Genomic DNA, 16,038 nt, shown 5'->3' on the forward strand with positions numbered 1-16,038 from the left:
AAACAATGACGGTTCGCTGTCCACACCGGATCCTCTCCTCCATCAGCTGATGGATGGCGAAGATTTGATCACAGCATCCTCGCCCGGGTCTAAATCCCGCCTGTTCTTCTCGACTGGTTTGCTCGTGATTTTTTTGCAGCCTTGACTGAATGATCTTCATAAGGACCTTTCCGATGATGGAAAGGAGACTGATGTCACGGTAGTTCTTGCAATCCCGGTTATCACCTTTCTTGTGGATTGGCACGATAATGGCTTTCCTCCATGTTAGCGGAATTTGTTCAGTGCACCAGATGGTTTTGAGGAGTGAGTGTAGTCGGCGAAGCAGTACATCTCCCCCGGCTTTGATCGCTTCTGTGGTGACTTGGTCCACTCCTGGTGCCCTGTCATTCTTTAGGGATTGTATGGCTGCTTTCACTTCTTCTACTGTAGGCTCGACATCGACCATGGAGACCTCAGGGGGATCGATCGGTGGTGCGGCTGCTGGTGGTCCCTGAGGTGGGTCGTGATTATACAATGGTTTAAAGAATTCACTCCACCATTGCAGGCGTTCGGACGGTGATCGCACGAAGGTCCCATCAGCGTTCTTGATGTTGTCACGTCAAATTGGTCTTTCCACTCAGACATCTGAGGGTGCGGTACTCGTGCTTGGATGCTGCCTCTTCAAGATCGTCTACCACTTGGTTCCAGTATGCTTCTCTCTCCGCTTTCATCCTCTGTCGGACTTCTCAGTTTAATTGCCAGTACCATTCGAAGTTGACCAATTTTGCCTGTTTCCCTTTGTTCATGAGGTCAAGGCACTTGTCTGATATCCATGGTTGCGTCGGGCTGGTGGGCATAGGGGCTTGGCACATTCCAGGATGGCATCAGAGATCTGCTTTTCTTCTTCATTTATATCCTCGGACGCGGCCAGTGTCTCAAAGCGGTTGGATAGGACGATATGATATGCCTGTTTGTTGGCAGCATTCATTAGCTGCCTCCAGTCCAGCTTGGCTGACTGAGATGACCTTTTTGCATGTCGTAGTTTGAGCTGCACCTTAGCCTGGATGAGGTAGTGATCAGGTCCCCTCATGGCACGGACGTCCATGAGTGATGAGCGAAATCGGGCATTGATCAAAATGTAGTCCAGGATTGCTGAGTCCTTGCCAGATGGATTTCCCCATGTAAGTTGATGTTTTTGAGGGTGCTGGAAATGGCTGTTTCCGATGATCAGGTTGTTAGATGCGGCAAAGGACACCAGATGTAGTCCGTTGTCGTTGATCTTCCCATGACCAAACTTGCCCATTGTTGTTTCCCAACCAGATCTGTCCATGCCAATGTGGGCGTTAAAGTCACCTGCGAGGATGATCACTTCTGTCTGTGGAATTGAATCCAGCGTATGTTGGAGCTGGTTGTAAAAATCATTCTTGGTCGGGTCCAGGCTAGTCTCAGTTGGTGCATAGGCGGAGATGATATGGCTCTTGATGGTGCCCTTGACAGTAAGGACTGCCAGACGGTCTGATATTGATTGGAAAGCGACCACGCTACTGGTGGCCTGAACATCGACCATAAAGCCCATTCCTGCTTCTCGTTTCTCACCACCAGAGTAGAAAAGCGTAACCGCTTCGTTAGGTGCTGGTGGTTGGATGATCATCGTTCCAGATCCAGTGAGCCTTAGTTCGGATAACGCCGCGATTGATATCTTGCACCTAAGTAGTTCTTGGGCGATGATTTCCTTTTGTCCAACATGGTGCCCCGTTCGAACATTCCATTCGTCAATGTTAATTGCCCTTTTTGGCGTTGTAAGCTTACTGCTGTGGCCAGTGGTCCACTTCACACCGGCACCTTGGGTCCCCAGTGCTGGCGCATCGCTACCCCGGATGCGGTAACATTGTTGAAAGAGATTGTTCCAAATATCATGCGGTTTCTTGCCGTTTTCCCAGTTCTGGTCATTTCGGCAGGATGACCACCCTCCTCCTTTCGCAGCCGGGCTTGGGACCGTCCATGGCAGAGTTAATTGTGTGCCATTACTCAGATCCTAGTTTCAATTTTTTATCAAATCCACTGGTGAGATCCCTAAAAGGATTGAAACCAGGGTCTGGGTGGAAGCATACACTTTAAATAAAATGAAATATCCTTCTCTATTGAAGCAGTGGTTTTATCTAGAGTGGTCAGTAGTGAGGTAACTTTTGTTGAAGTGCCCCCACAATATGAGATCTATGCACTAAGTAGCAAATCCACTTTGCATCACTTACATACAGAAAGAAGCTGTGCTTGGCATATAAACTTAGTGAAACTGATTTCCAAATATCAAAACTGTATGTTCACACATGCTGATAGTAACAATAAGCTCAGCATCAGTAATGATCTGCATTGAATTCCTTTACAGGAAAAGTAGAGAAAGACATTAGTGTTACTACTAGTAGTGGCAAAAGATGCAAGAAAGCAAACTTATAAAGCATAAAAGCATCAGCCAAAAAATTCCCACATCACTTGTCTAGTTCTTTGAATTTATTCAAACTACTCATTTCCACAACACTACATGGAAATGTTTAAACAATCAAAGACAAATTTCTGCACTGCAATCATCCTTCCTCAGTTTGAATTTATGCCCCCCTCAAGTATGTAGTCTGAGCATGAGGAAGAATGCTATCAGCATTCAGCTTGCTTAGTCCATATGGACCTCCCCTGAATCCAAAGACACTCTCATAATTATGGCTAAGCTCTCATAATTTGTGCTTACCTCCTTTGCTGCTTACCCAGTTTCCTTTTTTTATGTTTAGCTCCAACAGTTTCTTTTTTCACTCAGTTATCACAAAATCATTTAGCTCCCTGTTAGAATTTGATAAATGTCTAGCATCCCATTCCCTAAATAATTCCTCATGTGAGTGTAGATGCAAAATGCCTACCTGTTCAGTTTGTTAGGAACCTGAGAAGGATCATCAATGGTTAAACCATCAATCTGAACTGGACCAATGTGATTCAATCCTTCCTTCTGCTATTAACATAAATAAAGAAGTCTTTCTTGCTTTTCTTTTTAAATTGTTTAAATTCTTATATGTAATTCTCTCCCTTAAGAAGACGGGGGAAATCACTAATCCTTCTAGTCCAGGGCCTTGTGATTCACTGCACTGCCATTGATGCTTTGTGATGTTTATTCTTTATTCTTCTGTTTTAAGAATGGAACAAGAAAAATCATGTCAATTGATATGAGGTGTGTGGACATATTTTTGCATGTTTTAGTAAATGAAGTTCCTTAGGAAAATTGTATTAAAACAATGCAGTTAAAGTAATGCTGATAAAAAGCTGTAACATTCTGATTTTTACAATAGTTCTTAAGTAAATATCCTTTCTCTTTTCATCCAATGAAAGGATTCCACACTGGATCCAGTGTGGAATCACATTCCAGGAATGCTGGATATAGTGTGGATCCAGCATAATTTGATTTAGTTATGGAATAGTACTTAGATTAGGATCTTGTATTAAGTTTAATTGAACAAAATGTTTTGCAAAATATTTTATAACTTTCCTGTAGGATAATTAGATGGTATTGCATCCCAGTGGCATAATAATTGCTGGCACAATCCCTTCTTCCCCAGAGTCATTTTCAGCTAACGTTGCATATATTAACATTGTTAATCTCCCCCCCTTCCCCCAACAAAAAACTGCCTGGTTCCATCGTGAACTGCACTTGTCACCTTTGACATGCAACTCTACTTATATGTTGTGGACTCCTCAATTACAATGTACAGATTTTCCCTTTGCATTAAAAATATAATAAAATTTGAAAATGGTTACATTTACTGCATAAATTGAAATTAACTTTGAAAAAAAATTTATTTATTTTTGTTATTATTTATGAACTAGGGGTAAACTTATTTGCAGTGGCTGCTCATGAATTTGGCCATTCCCTTGGTCTTTCTCATTCATCTGTTGTGGAGTCACTCATGTTCCCATACTATCAAGCATTAACAGATGATTTCCGCTTACCAGAGGATGATATAGAAGGAATTAGGAAGTTATATGGTAAGTTTTCAGTTTCTGATATTCTGTGTAACACCTTTTGCAAATTTTTTAAATTAAAAAAAAAAAAAATTTTTCTGTAATAGAAAGTTGTAAAAATTGTGATTTTAATTTCAGATCTGTATTTAAATCTTTAAATTTATCACATGAACTTAATGGGAGCAACTACTTATACCATCCCAGCTCTATTGTCTTCTTTGGTAGTAATGCAACATTTTTGACTGTACCACGTTGGCTGCAGTTCTAAGAGCAAGGAATGTTATTGGCTGTTATTAACCCAGTATTTAATGATATTTTTTCTTACCATAGTTATATTTTGCTTAGCCCATGTAATTGTCCTCACATTGGTAATTAAGTTGGCAAGCCATGGTTTTTTTTGCTGTAGGTTTGTATGTGTTGATGTTTTAAGCAATTCCCTCTTTGTTAGTTGCCCTTAGATCTTCTTTTTACACTCTAGCCAGCCATTTCTTTGATTATATTTGGTGTAAAATGGTAATTTTGGCTTGCTCATGCTGTTTTCCCAGATCTAATTGGATTTTTAAAATGACTGACTCTATCTGGGATTATTTTTAAATTCTCATTTGAGGCATTCAATTGCTTCTCATGTTAATTGCAGGAATTATTCTTCATAAGTTTTGATGGTCATGTACAAGGTGTTTTGGATCTGCCATACCATAGGAGAGTGTCCTGTGACCCAAAATAAGTAAAAAATGCATATAAATATGGGTTCAGAAATGTCTCCTTTGGCTGCTAGGGGCGCTCAAAGTTTTGTAAACAAAAACGATTGTGGTAGCACTGGTAGACATGTTTGTGTGACAGCATTGTCATGTCTTTTATTAACTAACATTTATATGCTTACATCAGTGTTTTTTACTGTCTTTCATTCATTATTATGTTATTTACCTACATTAGTGTGCAAATGTTTTGTTTTTGTGTACTAAAAATTGATGCCAATCAGTTCATAAAGGAGGAATATGCAAACATGCATTTTATTTATGGTTATTGTGATGGCAATGCAACAGCTGCTGTTCATGAATATCAATGGCGTTTTCCTAACCACAGGATTCCAGATTGACAAGTGATTACAGATATGCACAGACAGCTGTGAGAGACTGGATTTTTCATAATGAAATCAGATTGCCAGCTGGATATTCCAGAACTTGTTGTGCCTGTGATACAATGTAGCTCATCAATGAGTACTCTGAGGTTATCTGTATGCCTAGCAATTCCCCATGTGACATTTTTTTATGATTATTTTTTGTATTTGTTAATTAAGGTGGTCCCAGCAAACCTATGACAACCCTGCTGTCCTTTACAGATAATTTAGCAGTACTCTAATATACTTCCTCTCCTGTTTGCCCAGTAGCCAGGAGGGAAAGGCTGCCATGACCAAAACAGATGCAAAAGAAAAACTGAAAATAATCAAATACACAAAATAAATATAATTAAATATCAGACAGAGTCAAAACTCTGGTTTCAGTTAGCTCATCGCAAAGAGCTACATCTACTCAGAGTCTATCAGTACCAGGAGCTCCATTTAGGAAAGCCAGCAGCACAAGGAGTTGCTGAGAACAGAACTGCAAGCACAAGGAGCTGGAGCTACAATGGATATAGTAAAACGCTGGAGCTGCAGTAGATAAGGAAAAACACGATGAGCTGTGTCACCATAGGGAGCTGTGTCTGAACAGCACAAAGAGATGCCCTGGCAATTTCTTTCAGTGTTGACAGCACCATGAACTGCCAAAGAGTGTCCAATGTTGACAGAAAACACTGATGATACGAAAGTGGAATTTGAAGTAGAAGTAGACATCCATCCAAATTCAGGAACAGAATACCGTCATTTGAGAAATATGAGCTGTGTAACCTTGCTGAGCATCAATACTGCACATCCCCTCCATACCTCCTCCACAGCTGAGATTCAAGTCTATCCAAGATCCTCACTTCCAGTTCACAAGAATCTGATCTACCGCAGTAATATATTCCGTCACAAGGGACCCCAATTTTCCTGATAAGTAGACTTACTTCTGCTAGAAGAGATAAGGATTTGCTATATAGATTCTGCTACCAGAGCATGTGAATCTACATCATAGATTCCAGCGTGTGAACTCATGCCTCTGCCAATGCAAAGCTATTCAAGATGATTGCTCAGAATTCTAGCTAACCCAGCACTACACCATACTGCATTACCAATCCAAGGCTTACAGATGCAGAAGTCTTTTTCACCTAACAAACATAGCAGTTGCAGAGTCCTAGAAAGCCAAGAAGTTCTCCTGTTTATCAAATAGAATTGTCTCGCAGCCTTCTGCCATAAGATTGAGATTACTCACCTGAGATACCAATTCAACTCTTAGATCACTATACTCCTCACAGTTGTACATAATATGTTCCCATGATTCCCTTTCACCACAATGACAACTAGATCTTTCAGTGATTCTTAAGCCGTGCAACTTTGCATTAATCGAACATGACCAGTCAATAAGAACACAGCTTGTAAGTTTGATGCAAACCATTTAAACTTCATCGATGCTGCATTTCTTATATCTGGAAAAATTTTTGTATAATCCATTCTTTATCACAAACACTCAACGCTCCTGCCAAACATTTACCAGAGTGTCCCAGATTCTTGCCTTTTTTTCTTTAGATCTTCCAAGGTGTCCACATCTACATTCAGAAAAGAACTGGCAATGCCAGGGGACATGGAATAAGCTAAAGTACGATACACCAAATGCAGATCAATAGGCAATTTGTCAGTCACAACCTGCAAAGCTGGGGTCGACACAGTCCTGCATGCCAGCAGAGTTTGGGGAAACCCCCGGTGCTGCCAGACAAAAAACAGTCCTGCATGCCATGGACATCCTAAGTAGCATAACCCTTTGAATTGAACTGAGCCTCCTAGCAAATACTTTTCTATTTATGCACTCAAACCAAACTGGCACACCATATGTTACCATCGGTATAAATACACATTCATGTAGTAAGTTCAGTGCCTTACCTTTTCCCCAGCCAACCCTAGTGATTCGAGTAATCATCCCAGTAAATTTCCTCATCTTTTCAAATAGATATATAATGTGCGAGTTGAAAGTTAAAGATCCATCAAGCACAATGCCTAGATATTTTAATTGCCTTGCCGATTGTAGGCTTGATACATTCATTCTGACAACTTGGGGGTCTTCTACTTGAAAAATGACCCTTGAAGACCATTGTCCTTCTTTTGGTTGCTGATACAATCAGCATATGTAACCTACACCAGTTATTAAGTTCATGCAAAACCTGTTGTGACCTGGTTTCTAGTTGCGTCCATGAATTTCCCCTCAATAAGCAGAACAAGATCATCCGTCATCATCTCTGTATGTTTGAAGTCCTTATGCAACCAGTTCTCCAAAACTAGGTTCCACATTAGCGGCCCAAAAACTGATCCTTGTGGGCATCCCCTGGTCACCTCTCATACAATGGGACCAACCGATGACTTAGTAGTTACTGTACAGTAACTGCTAAGTCAGTGCATAAAGTAATCCTTTACCACTGTAAAGATCTTAGTTGAGCAGCCTTCAAGTCGCAACATGATAACGCTGTTCCCTTGAATGGGATCAAAAGCTCCCTCAAAATCAAAAGACTCCAAGGACATACTTACCGTTTGAGCCTAATATATAGTTCTGCACTGTCCAAAGCACATCTTCTGTCCATGACCTTGAGAAAACCTATATTGTGTGCTAGGTCAGTGTAAGTTATTTTCAGTATAATCTGTGATCCGTCTTGCCAGCATTCTTTCAAACACTTTTCCTAATCCAGTGAGCAGGGCAATAGGTCAATAAGATCATGGATCATTTTTGACCTTGATGGACCTTGAGTATCAACTTTAATAAGGCATCCTTTCATAGTGATGGGAAGATCCCATTATGCAGGCAGCTATTAAAGACCTCAAGAAGGAACCCACCCCAGTACCAGCCGATGAGCCTGTTTAATGACCTCTCCTTTAATGAGGTCCTTCCCCAGGCATTTATTATTCCTTATGTGCTGTACTGCATCGCAGAGTTCAGTCAGAGACTAAAGAGATCTTCATCATGTACCCCAGCGTAAGCATGATTCATCAGTCTTTTCATCAACACACGTTCCTCATCATCTTGCTCAAAGGCAGTATCCCCAATCAGATGATCCAAAATTGCAGACGTGCTTTCCCTCCAACTCGTACTTTCCCCACCAGCCCGTCACCACCAAATACGGAGGATGCAGAAAGGTCAGGGAATGACCACCGCATATCCCGGAGCAATATGGCCTTAGTTGCTAATGCTCCTAAAAAACCAAAAAAAAAAAAAACCAAGAAAAAAAAAAAAAAAAACACTTCCTACAGAGTATGCCACATCCCCATTATATATTTTAGTCTTGCCAGTACACAGTTTATATACAATACCCCATGGGTTCTCATTACCCACTAATCTAACCAACGTTCTCCACGCAATTAATCTTGATGGAGATATCGTACGCACATTATTCCCCATGTAACAGTATGGAGAATGTTATGTTCTGAGGGGTTTTATCCATATCATCCTCAACCTGTTCAGCATCTTCAAGAAGTAGATTACGATGGGCAATTAAATTTTTGTCAATGGCTAATTGCAAACAATGAATTTTGCTTGCACTTTTTGTCTACTGATCATCTCACCGGGGATACATATGCTAACTTTCTGGAATATCAGTTGCCACTCCTTTTAGATGATGTTCCATTAGCAACATGAGCCCAGATGTATCTGCAGCATGATGGAGTGCCAACTCATTTTCATCATTGTGTGATAGACTATCTCAATCATGTGTATCCCAGTACCTGGGGCATCTGCTGAGCCCCACATTCCTGGCCACATTCTTCAATGCCATTATGATCTCTAGATTTAAATCCACTGGATTATTTTCTTTGGGAGCACGTGAAGGCACTAGTGTATGTGCAAAAATCCGACAATCCAAATGCACTTTTGCAACGAATCATGGATGCTGCAGGTCAAATTTTAAACAACCCAAGCATATTGGAGAATGCAACCTCTACTGCATTGTGCTGAAATGTGTATTGAGATTGTTGGTGGAAATTTTGAGCAATTAATTTTGTAATGTTAATTTATTGGTGTTTACAAAACTTTGAGCACTCCTAGCAGCCAAAGGATTTCTGTACCCATGTTTAGATTCAATTTTTTATTTATTTTGGGCCATAGAACATGCTCCTACAATATGGCAGATTCCTCCTGAAACATCTTGTAAGAGATGTATTGTTTGGTTAATTTTTGTGTCAGAGCAACTAAGGTTGTAAGTCATCAATGTTTTGTATCTGTAAATTGTGATTGGTTTATCCGTTTTGCCAGATTAAAAAAGTTGTACAACTTTTTTCATCTGAAAAACATAAATCTTTTGTGTATGAGTCAAGAATTAAAGGTATTTCCTTGATTCTACTTTTTCTGTGCACTGGTTTGATTATTTTGTTCTTATTTGCAATAGTTATGCCAAGTATATAGGCAATTAAGAGAATCAGGAAGATTTTATTTTAAAAAAAGAAAAGTGGTTAAAAGGATAGAAGAACATAAAAGGAATGTGGCATATAGATATATTATGAAATTGGAGACCACAATAATCTTGGAGATTAACCATATTTTTTGGCATATATTTGAAAATGCATACTCCTATTAACCTCTGCACATTTATCCATTTCCCATGTAACAACTAAATTACCAGGTCGGATTCCTAGCCGTTAAAGTGCCGCTCCCAGAACCCTGGTTAGATAACTGAATTCCTCAACAAATGTTTTTTTATAATTACTTAAGGTAATTATAAAAAATATTAATTTAATTATATTAATTTAAAAAAAATTCAGACATGCATGAAATATAACACGTGCATTACCTAACTTATTTTAAAGGTGTGCGATTAGGCTATGAGGGAACAAGAAAGAATTAAAGACCTTAAAGCACGCGTATACACACACACACACACACACACATACATACATACACTCTTTAATAATATATTGCTTTATTGTATTACTATGCAGATAAGGTGACCATATTGTTTTAAACTAGAAAATGGGCTATCTCATTGCATCTGCATATAATGCACCAGTGTTATATAGGTTCAAGACTAGAAAATGGAACACTTTCTCATGTTTGCTTATAAAGCAGGCCCAGCAATTGAATAATAATGTGTTTGTTTCTTATTATAGCATAGCTATGTTAAAATGATAAAACATTTGTTTCTGAAATATTTTAGTAATTGCTGTGTTTATTATTAAAACTTAAGATGCCCAGATTTGAAAAGTTAAACTTAGACAAAATAGTTGGTGATTGATAGGCTAAAAATAAAAATACAGCTGTAACTAACTTTCAGATTTATTTTAACCATGTTCTTTTGTATGATGTATTTTTTGAAGGTTCTGTTATGTTCAGAATAGTGGTTGACTTTTCTGATCCAGTCCCAGCAATGCTTTTACCCTAATTCAAAATTGCGAAAAAAAAAGGAATATGGGATACCAGTCTAAAAATGGCACTGTCCTAAAAACAAGATGGTTTTATCATCTTATACATGAATGTCTTAAATATGAATTTGTTGTGTACATTTGTGGAGTCATGGCAACATGTGCAGCATTTTATAAGCATTGGTTAGAGTCCTCCAATGCATGCCTATAAAATGATGGCAATATATGTAAAAGTGCCACAGAAATGTGGCATTCTTACATCTTTTATAATCAAGCATAACTGAAATAAATATATATAATCTTTATTAAATTCCAGAACTTTTACTATCTTGGATGGACATTAAATTTTATTTAGACAAATTTATGGATTCCTTGTCAGTCCCAAGAATCTAGTATTGGAAATCTTACTCCCAGTAAATAGATTTTTCATGAAATTATATATTTGGTTCTTTTAGAGATATTGTCAAGAATTCCAAATTTCAGTAATGTTGGATAAATAAAAATCTAATAAGTTATTTACGTATATTATTTTATATACTTGGGTTATTTATTTATTTTAAAATATCTTGGGTTATAAAATGTGGATTTTCATAAAATTATATGATCTGTTCTGAATGCTATAAAAATTAATAAAATGTAATCTTGTGTGAAAGGAAATAAAAGTAGTCAAAAAATATATTAATTTAACAAAAAAGTACAATGTGCCAGAAATGTAACCACAATATATAAATTAACTTGATTTGCAGTGGTCAAGCGTCAGAGTGCAGTAATGCAGACACATTTGAGTGGACCATGGTTCAAGCTTGCCTGACTGCTAAATGCAGTTAGTGATTGTATTCATGTCAAAATAATTAATTTTAAACTCTTTTGGCCTAGTGGTCATGCTGCAGTGTAAACAAGAACATTACCTAAATTTTTAAATTTAAAGGTGTGGAAATATAGGACATAAGGAGAGAATTAAAGAAGGCTTCAATTAGTTCTAAACAAATTTGACAATAGAAAAGTAATAGGGCACACATCAGTATTATATGGCGCATTATTTTTAAAAATTATGTCCAGACCATCATAATCAGCAGCTTCAATAAATGTCACCATTAGATAATATTTTTGACTAGGCAACAATCAGGAACCAGGGCTGAGCTTATCAGGCAGGTTTTTCATTCATTCCAGGTTTTTAACCATCAGCAATGATGGTTTAATTAACTTGGTTATTGTTTCCTGTTTATTCTGAAATCAGTTAATTATTGCTACTAGCTAAACAGTTAATTATTGCTACTAGCTAAACTCTGAAAGAAAGGAGGGGAAAATCTTTTGAAACAATGACATAGGACATAAAATTGTTTCCTTAGTGTGTGTTGTAAGAGTCTCTCAATTTTTTTAAATATTGTCAGAACACTGTTTAGACTTTCTGGTCATTTTAAACTTTTTATTATGTGCATCATGCATGTATATGTTTTACTTGTTGCCAATCTATATAAGAGGAAAGACCATCTGGTCCATTTGGCACTTGTCTGTAAGGGAAGGGAGGCTCATATTTGAGTAAATGTAGAATTCTGTTATAGGGCATCTCCGTAGCCAGGTGGGCAGAAGCAGCAGCAGTGCACAGCACATGCTTCCTGATTAGACTGAGGTTCGAGCCTGTGATCTCCAAATATGGAGAATGCGGAAGGTCAGGGAATGGAATGACCACTGCATATCCCCAGCCCGGATGGTGAGGGTTGGTGTCAGGAAGGGCATCCGGACGTAAAAATTTCATGCCAAAACAGTAAAAGCGCTGACCTCATATATATAATGGGAAAAAGGAGAGGACAAAAAAAAAAAAAAAAAAGAATTCTGTTACATAATAAATAGCTTTGCAAAAAAAGGTCTCTAAATTTTTGACTAAGAGCTCTTTTGAACCTCTGAAAGAGTTGCTTGTAACGACAAGCTAAAGTACACCTTTAATTGGTGCCTCCGTAGCCAGGTGGGCAGGAGCAGCAGTGCGTAGCACATGCTTCTTGATTAGACCAGGGTTTGAGCCCATGACCACCAAATATGGAGGATGCGGAAAGGTCAGGGAATGACCATAACAAACAACAACAACACCTTTAATTCAGTTGCATCAACAGTCTTGGCCCAAAAATATCACTATCTGTTTTTTAAAAAAAAACTTGACTTTCAATTAGTTTTACTTTAAACTTATATTTATTATTATTTTTTTGTAACTTATATTACATCTAAGTCTTCATAGTAGAAAAGTAAGACAGTTTTTGTAGCAGAAAGGCAGTAAGTGTAAAATTAGTGAACTATCGATAATTAAACAATGAACATTAGCTTTTGTTTAATTCTCACTTTGAATTTGACTCTCAGTAGACAAGAGGAGGTAAAATACTTATTTCAAATTTTAGGTTCTGTTATCACTTCATACGTAACTCCACTACCTCCTCTTCCTGGTACAGATCAAGAACCATCATCACCCACCATTAATTTGATGCCCAATCCTTATCCAACTGAGACAGTAGTAAAAGATCAACCTTCAGCTAGAGATCCTGAATCTGATGGTGATGAAATTCCTAACACTTGCAATACAACCTTTGATGCAGTGTCCGTAATTAGACGGGAAGTCTTTGTTTTCAAAGGAAAGGTAGGCAGATACTTTTTATGACATATGACTTTTGAGATTTATTTCTATATATAATAGATTTTTAGATTATATGCAGATATGCTTTTATGGCAATCAAAATATGCATAAGGAGATAGCTTTATCATAAACATTTAGCTTAATATTAATTCAGTCCTCAGGATAAAATTAATATTAGGACCACAGGCTCAGATTAGGTTAAACCAAAGTTTTAACGTGAATGCAGAAGCATAAGTTAAAACTTCTTTGTTAACTTTGTTATATCTCTCTATACGTTAAAAAAGTTTTTCTTCTAGTGATATTTATTCGAGCCATTGGGAGAAGAGAGCGAGGCAATTATGTCATTACAAATGCAATTAATTATTGACAACTGCCTCCATGACGTTCACCAACCTCATGCTTCAGTCTAGCATTTGATGTTCCATTGTAACGTATTAATGAATATTGTATATTTGTAAATACAGTAGCTTAGTATTCTGTAAATATTTAAACTATTTGTATAGTTTGTAAATTTGTTTATTTGTAAATATAAAAAAATTTGGGCTAAGGTAAAGAAAGCCAACACGAGAACCATCCGATAACTTACGTTGAAAATTAGTTTCCCAACACCGGACTCGAGTGCTGCTCGCTCGGTAAACAGACGGTAAGGGTTATCGGTCTGGAGCCAAAATCAAGAAGGATATATTGATTGACAGGTAGGCGTGGCAAATGATGAAATGATTGGTGGTGGGTGCAACAGAGGACAAGCTACTGTGTAGTCATTGGTTGGCATTATAATGTGTATTTATGAGTAAAGAACGGTCCATAATAGTTTTGTAATGAACGGTAAACAGGTAATAGTAGCAATGAATCTTTTAAAGATGGAAGAAATTTGTAAGGAAAATAAAACATTGGTTGATTTTTTGATGAAAACTAAATTAATAAAAGTTTCATTCTGTTCATTTTTATGTTCTTCATTATGTTGTTTTCTCATTATTAAAAGCAGATTTTTGGAGTTCATGAGTGTTTTTACTATACTGTTGATTTAGGTTTGGTTACGAAAAAAGGAAAAGGTTTCTTTATTTTTTCTTTTCGTAACCTGACCTTAAATGGTAGGTTAGGAAATAATAGAAACGGTTTCCTTATATTTAGTGACCTAACCTTAAACGTTAGGTTAGGAAATAATATAAGAAAAGAAAGAAAGATTCTATATATATATATATGTTTGTTATTTGGTTTTTAGGAGCATTAGCAACTAAGGCCATATTGCTCCGGGAAATGCGGTGGTCATTCCCTGACCTTTCCACATCCTCCATATTTGGTGGTGACGGGCTCGAACCCCGGTCTAATCAAGAAACGTGTGCTACGCACTGCTGCTCCTTCCCACCTGGCTACAGAGGCGCCTCTATATATATATATATAGTGAATAGCTGTTGAGGTGTTGATTGACGTTATATACATATGTATCGGCACGAGTATCTTTAAAAATAAAAGTACAGTAATAAAAAAATAATATTTTGTTAATAAACAATTTATGCGCTAGTCCACATGATTCTAAAGAAAAAAGGTTAGGTTACCCCCTTGATTTCGGGAGGGTTTAAAGTTCCCATGGGATTCAAGTGGAGGTAACCTGACCTTTTTTCACCATTAGGGCATATTATTATTATTATTATTATTATTGCTGTTATATTATTTCTCCCTGATTGGGGGATTCCACTCCATGACGGGTACTACTACCAAGTACATAGGGTGGTTGTAATGTCTGGTGTTACTGTCGGTCGAGAAAATCCCTGACTATCCTACAGGTGTTCAGAATTGCGACTTTCTGGAATTCCTTGTAGGTGTTCTCTGGGAGACCTATTGCTGCTAGGCTGCTATGTAGAGTCTTTGGTACCATGCTGGTTGTTGACACAATGATTGGGATGGTTGATACTTCTTGCATATGCCACATCTCCTTGATCTCATGTCTCAGGTTCGTGTACTTCCTAATCTTCCTAATTTTTTCCTCATGGGTTTTCTGGACATTGCTAGTGTTCGGCACCGCTATGTCAATCAGGTAGGTAGCCTTTTCCATCTTGTCCATAAGGGTTATGTCCGGTCTGTTGTGCGGGATGGTCTTATCCGTTATTATGGTGCGGTCCCAGTACAGCTTGTGGGTTCAGGTCTCTAGTATTGCCTAGGGTTCGTACTTGTTGTATGGTACACTTTCTTTGGTCAACTGGTATTTCCTCACCAGCTTCTGATGTATTATCCTGGCTACCTGATCGTGTCTATGAGTATATCCAGTCTGGGTGATCACCTTGCATCCTGCGGTGATGTGTTGGATCATTTCTGAGGCCAAGTGGCATCGTCGACATGTGTCATCTGACATTCCGGGCTCCTTTGCAATGCATTTTCTATAGTTTCTGGTGTTGATCATCTGATCTTGGATGGCCAGCATGAATCCTTCAGTCTCGGGGAAGAGCATCCCGCTTGTGAGCCATGCATTGGAAGCAATGTTATCGTGTGATCTTGATAGTGGTCATTGTAGTGTCTGCCATGGAGTATCTTCTTTGCCCATCTTTCTATCTTCGTTTTTTGTACCGTTTGGGCGGGAGGGGTCTCCTCGCTTAGGTTGAGTTCGGTATACCACTTATCTATCTTCCTGGTGGAGTGGTGCTGTGTTGTTCTCGAAGTAATCTTTCAGGTTAACTATCGCTGTTTTCTGTTGTTCTGTCAGGTCTATCAGGCCCCTTCCCCCCTCTTTCTGAGGTATTGTTATTCTCTGTAATGCTGACTTCAGGTGGTCTTGGCGACTCTTGGTCATCATTGTCCTTGTCTTTCGCATGATATCTTCTAGCTCGGTGTTTGTCCAATCTATGACCCTGAATGTGTGTGTTATTACTGGAGCTGCATAGGTGTTTATGGCTTTAACTGTGTTCCGTCCGTTCAATTTTGCTTTCAGCAGGCTTCTGAGCCTCTGATGATATTTTTCGGTCAGGCACTTCTTGAT

At 38.3% G+C, this 16,038-nt stretch overlaps 1 protein-coding gene across 5 annotated transcripts in view; it reads left to right on the forward strand.

The window, feature by feature from the left end:
• Positions 1 to 16,038, forward strand: part of LOC150091546 (matrix metalloproteinase-2-like) — a 178,590-nt gene that overhangs the window by 124,337 nt on the left and 38,215 nt on the right. For 4 of the 5 annotated variants that reach the window (XM_090384512.1, XM_090384519.1, XM_090384517.1 and 1 more), the window contains 2 exons: positions 3,844 to 4,002; positions 12,835 to 13,070. In XM_090384512.1, coding sequence (XP_090240638.1) covers positions 3,844 to 4,002; positions 12,835 to 13,070 — 395 coding nt within the window. The remainder of the gene's footprint in view (positions 1 to 3,843; positions 4,003 to 12,834; positions 13,071 to 16,038) is intronic. The other variant, XM_090384516.1, reaches the window with a different exon arrangement.

This window comes from Mastigoproctus giganteus, chromosome 1, assembly GCF_048544385.1.
Source record: "Mastigoproctus giganteus isolate SK-2022 chromosome 1, ASM4854438v1, whole genome shotgun sequence".
Lineage (NCBI taxonomy): Eukaryota > Metazoa > Arthropoda > Arachnida > Uropygi > Thelyphonidae > Mastigoproctus > Mastigoproctus giganteus.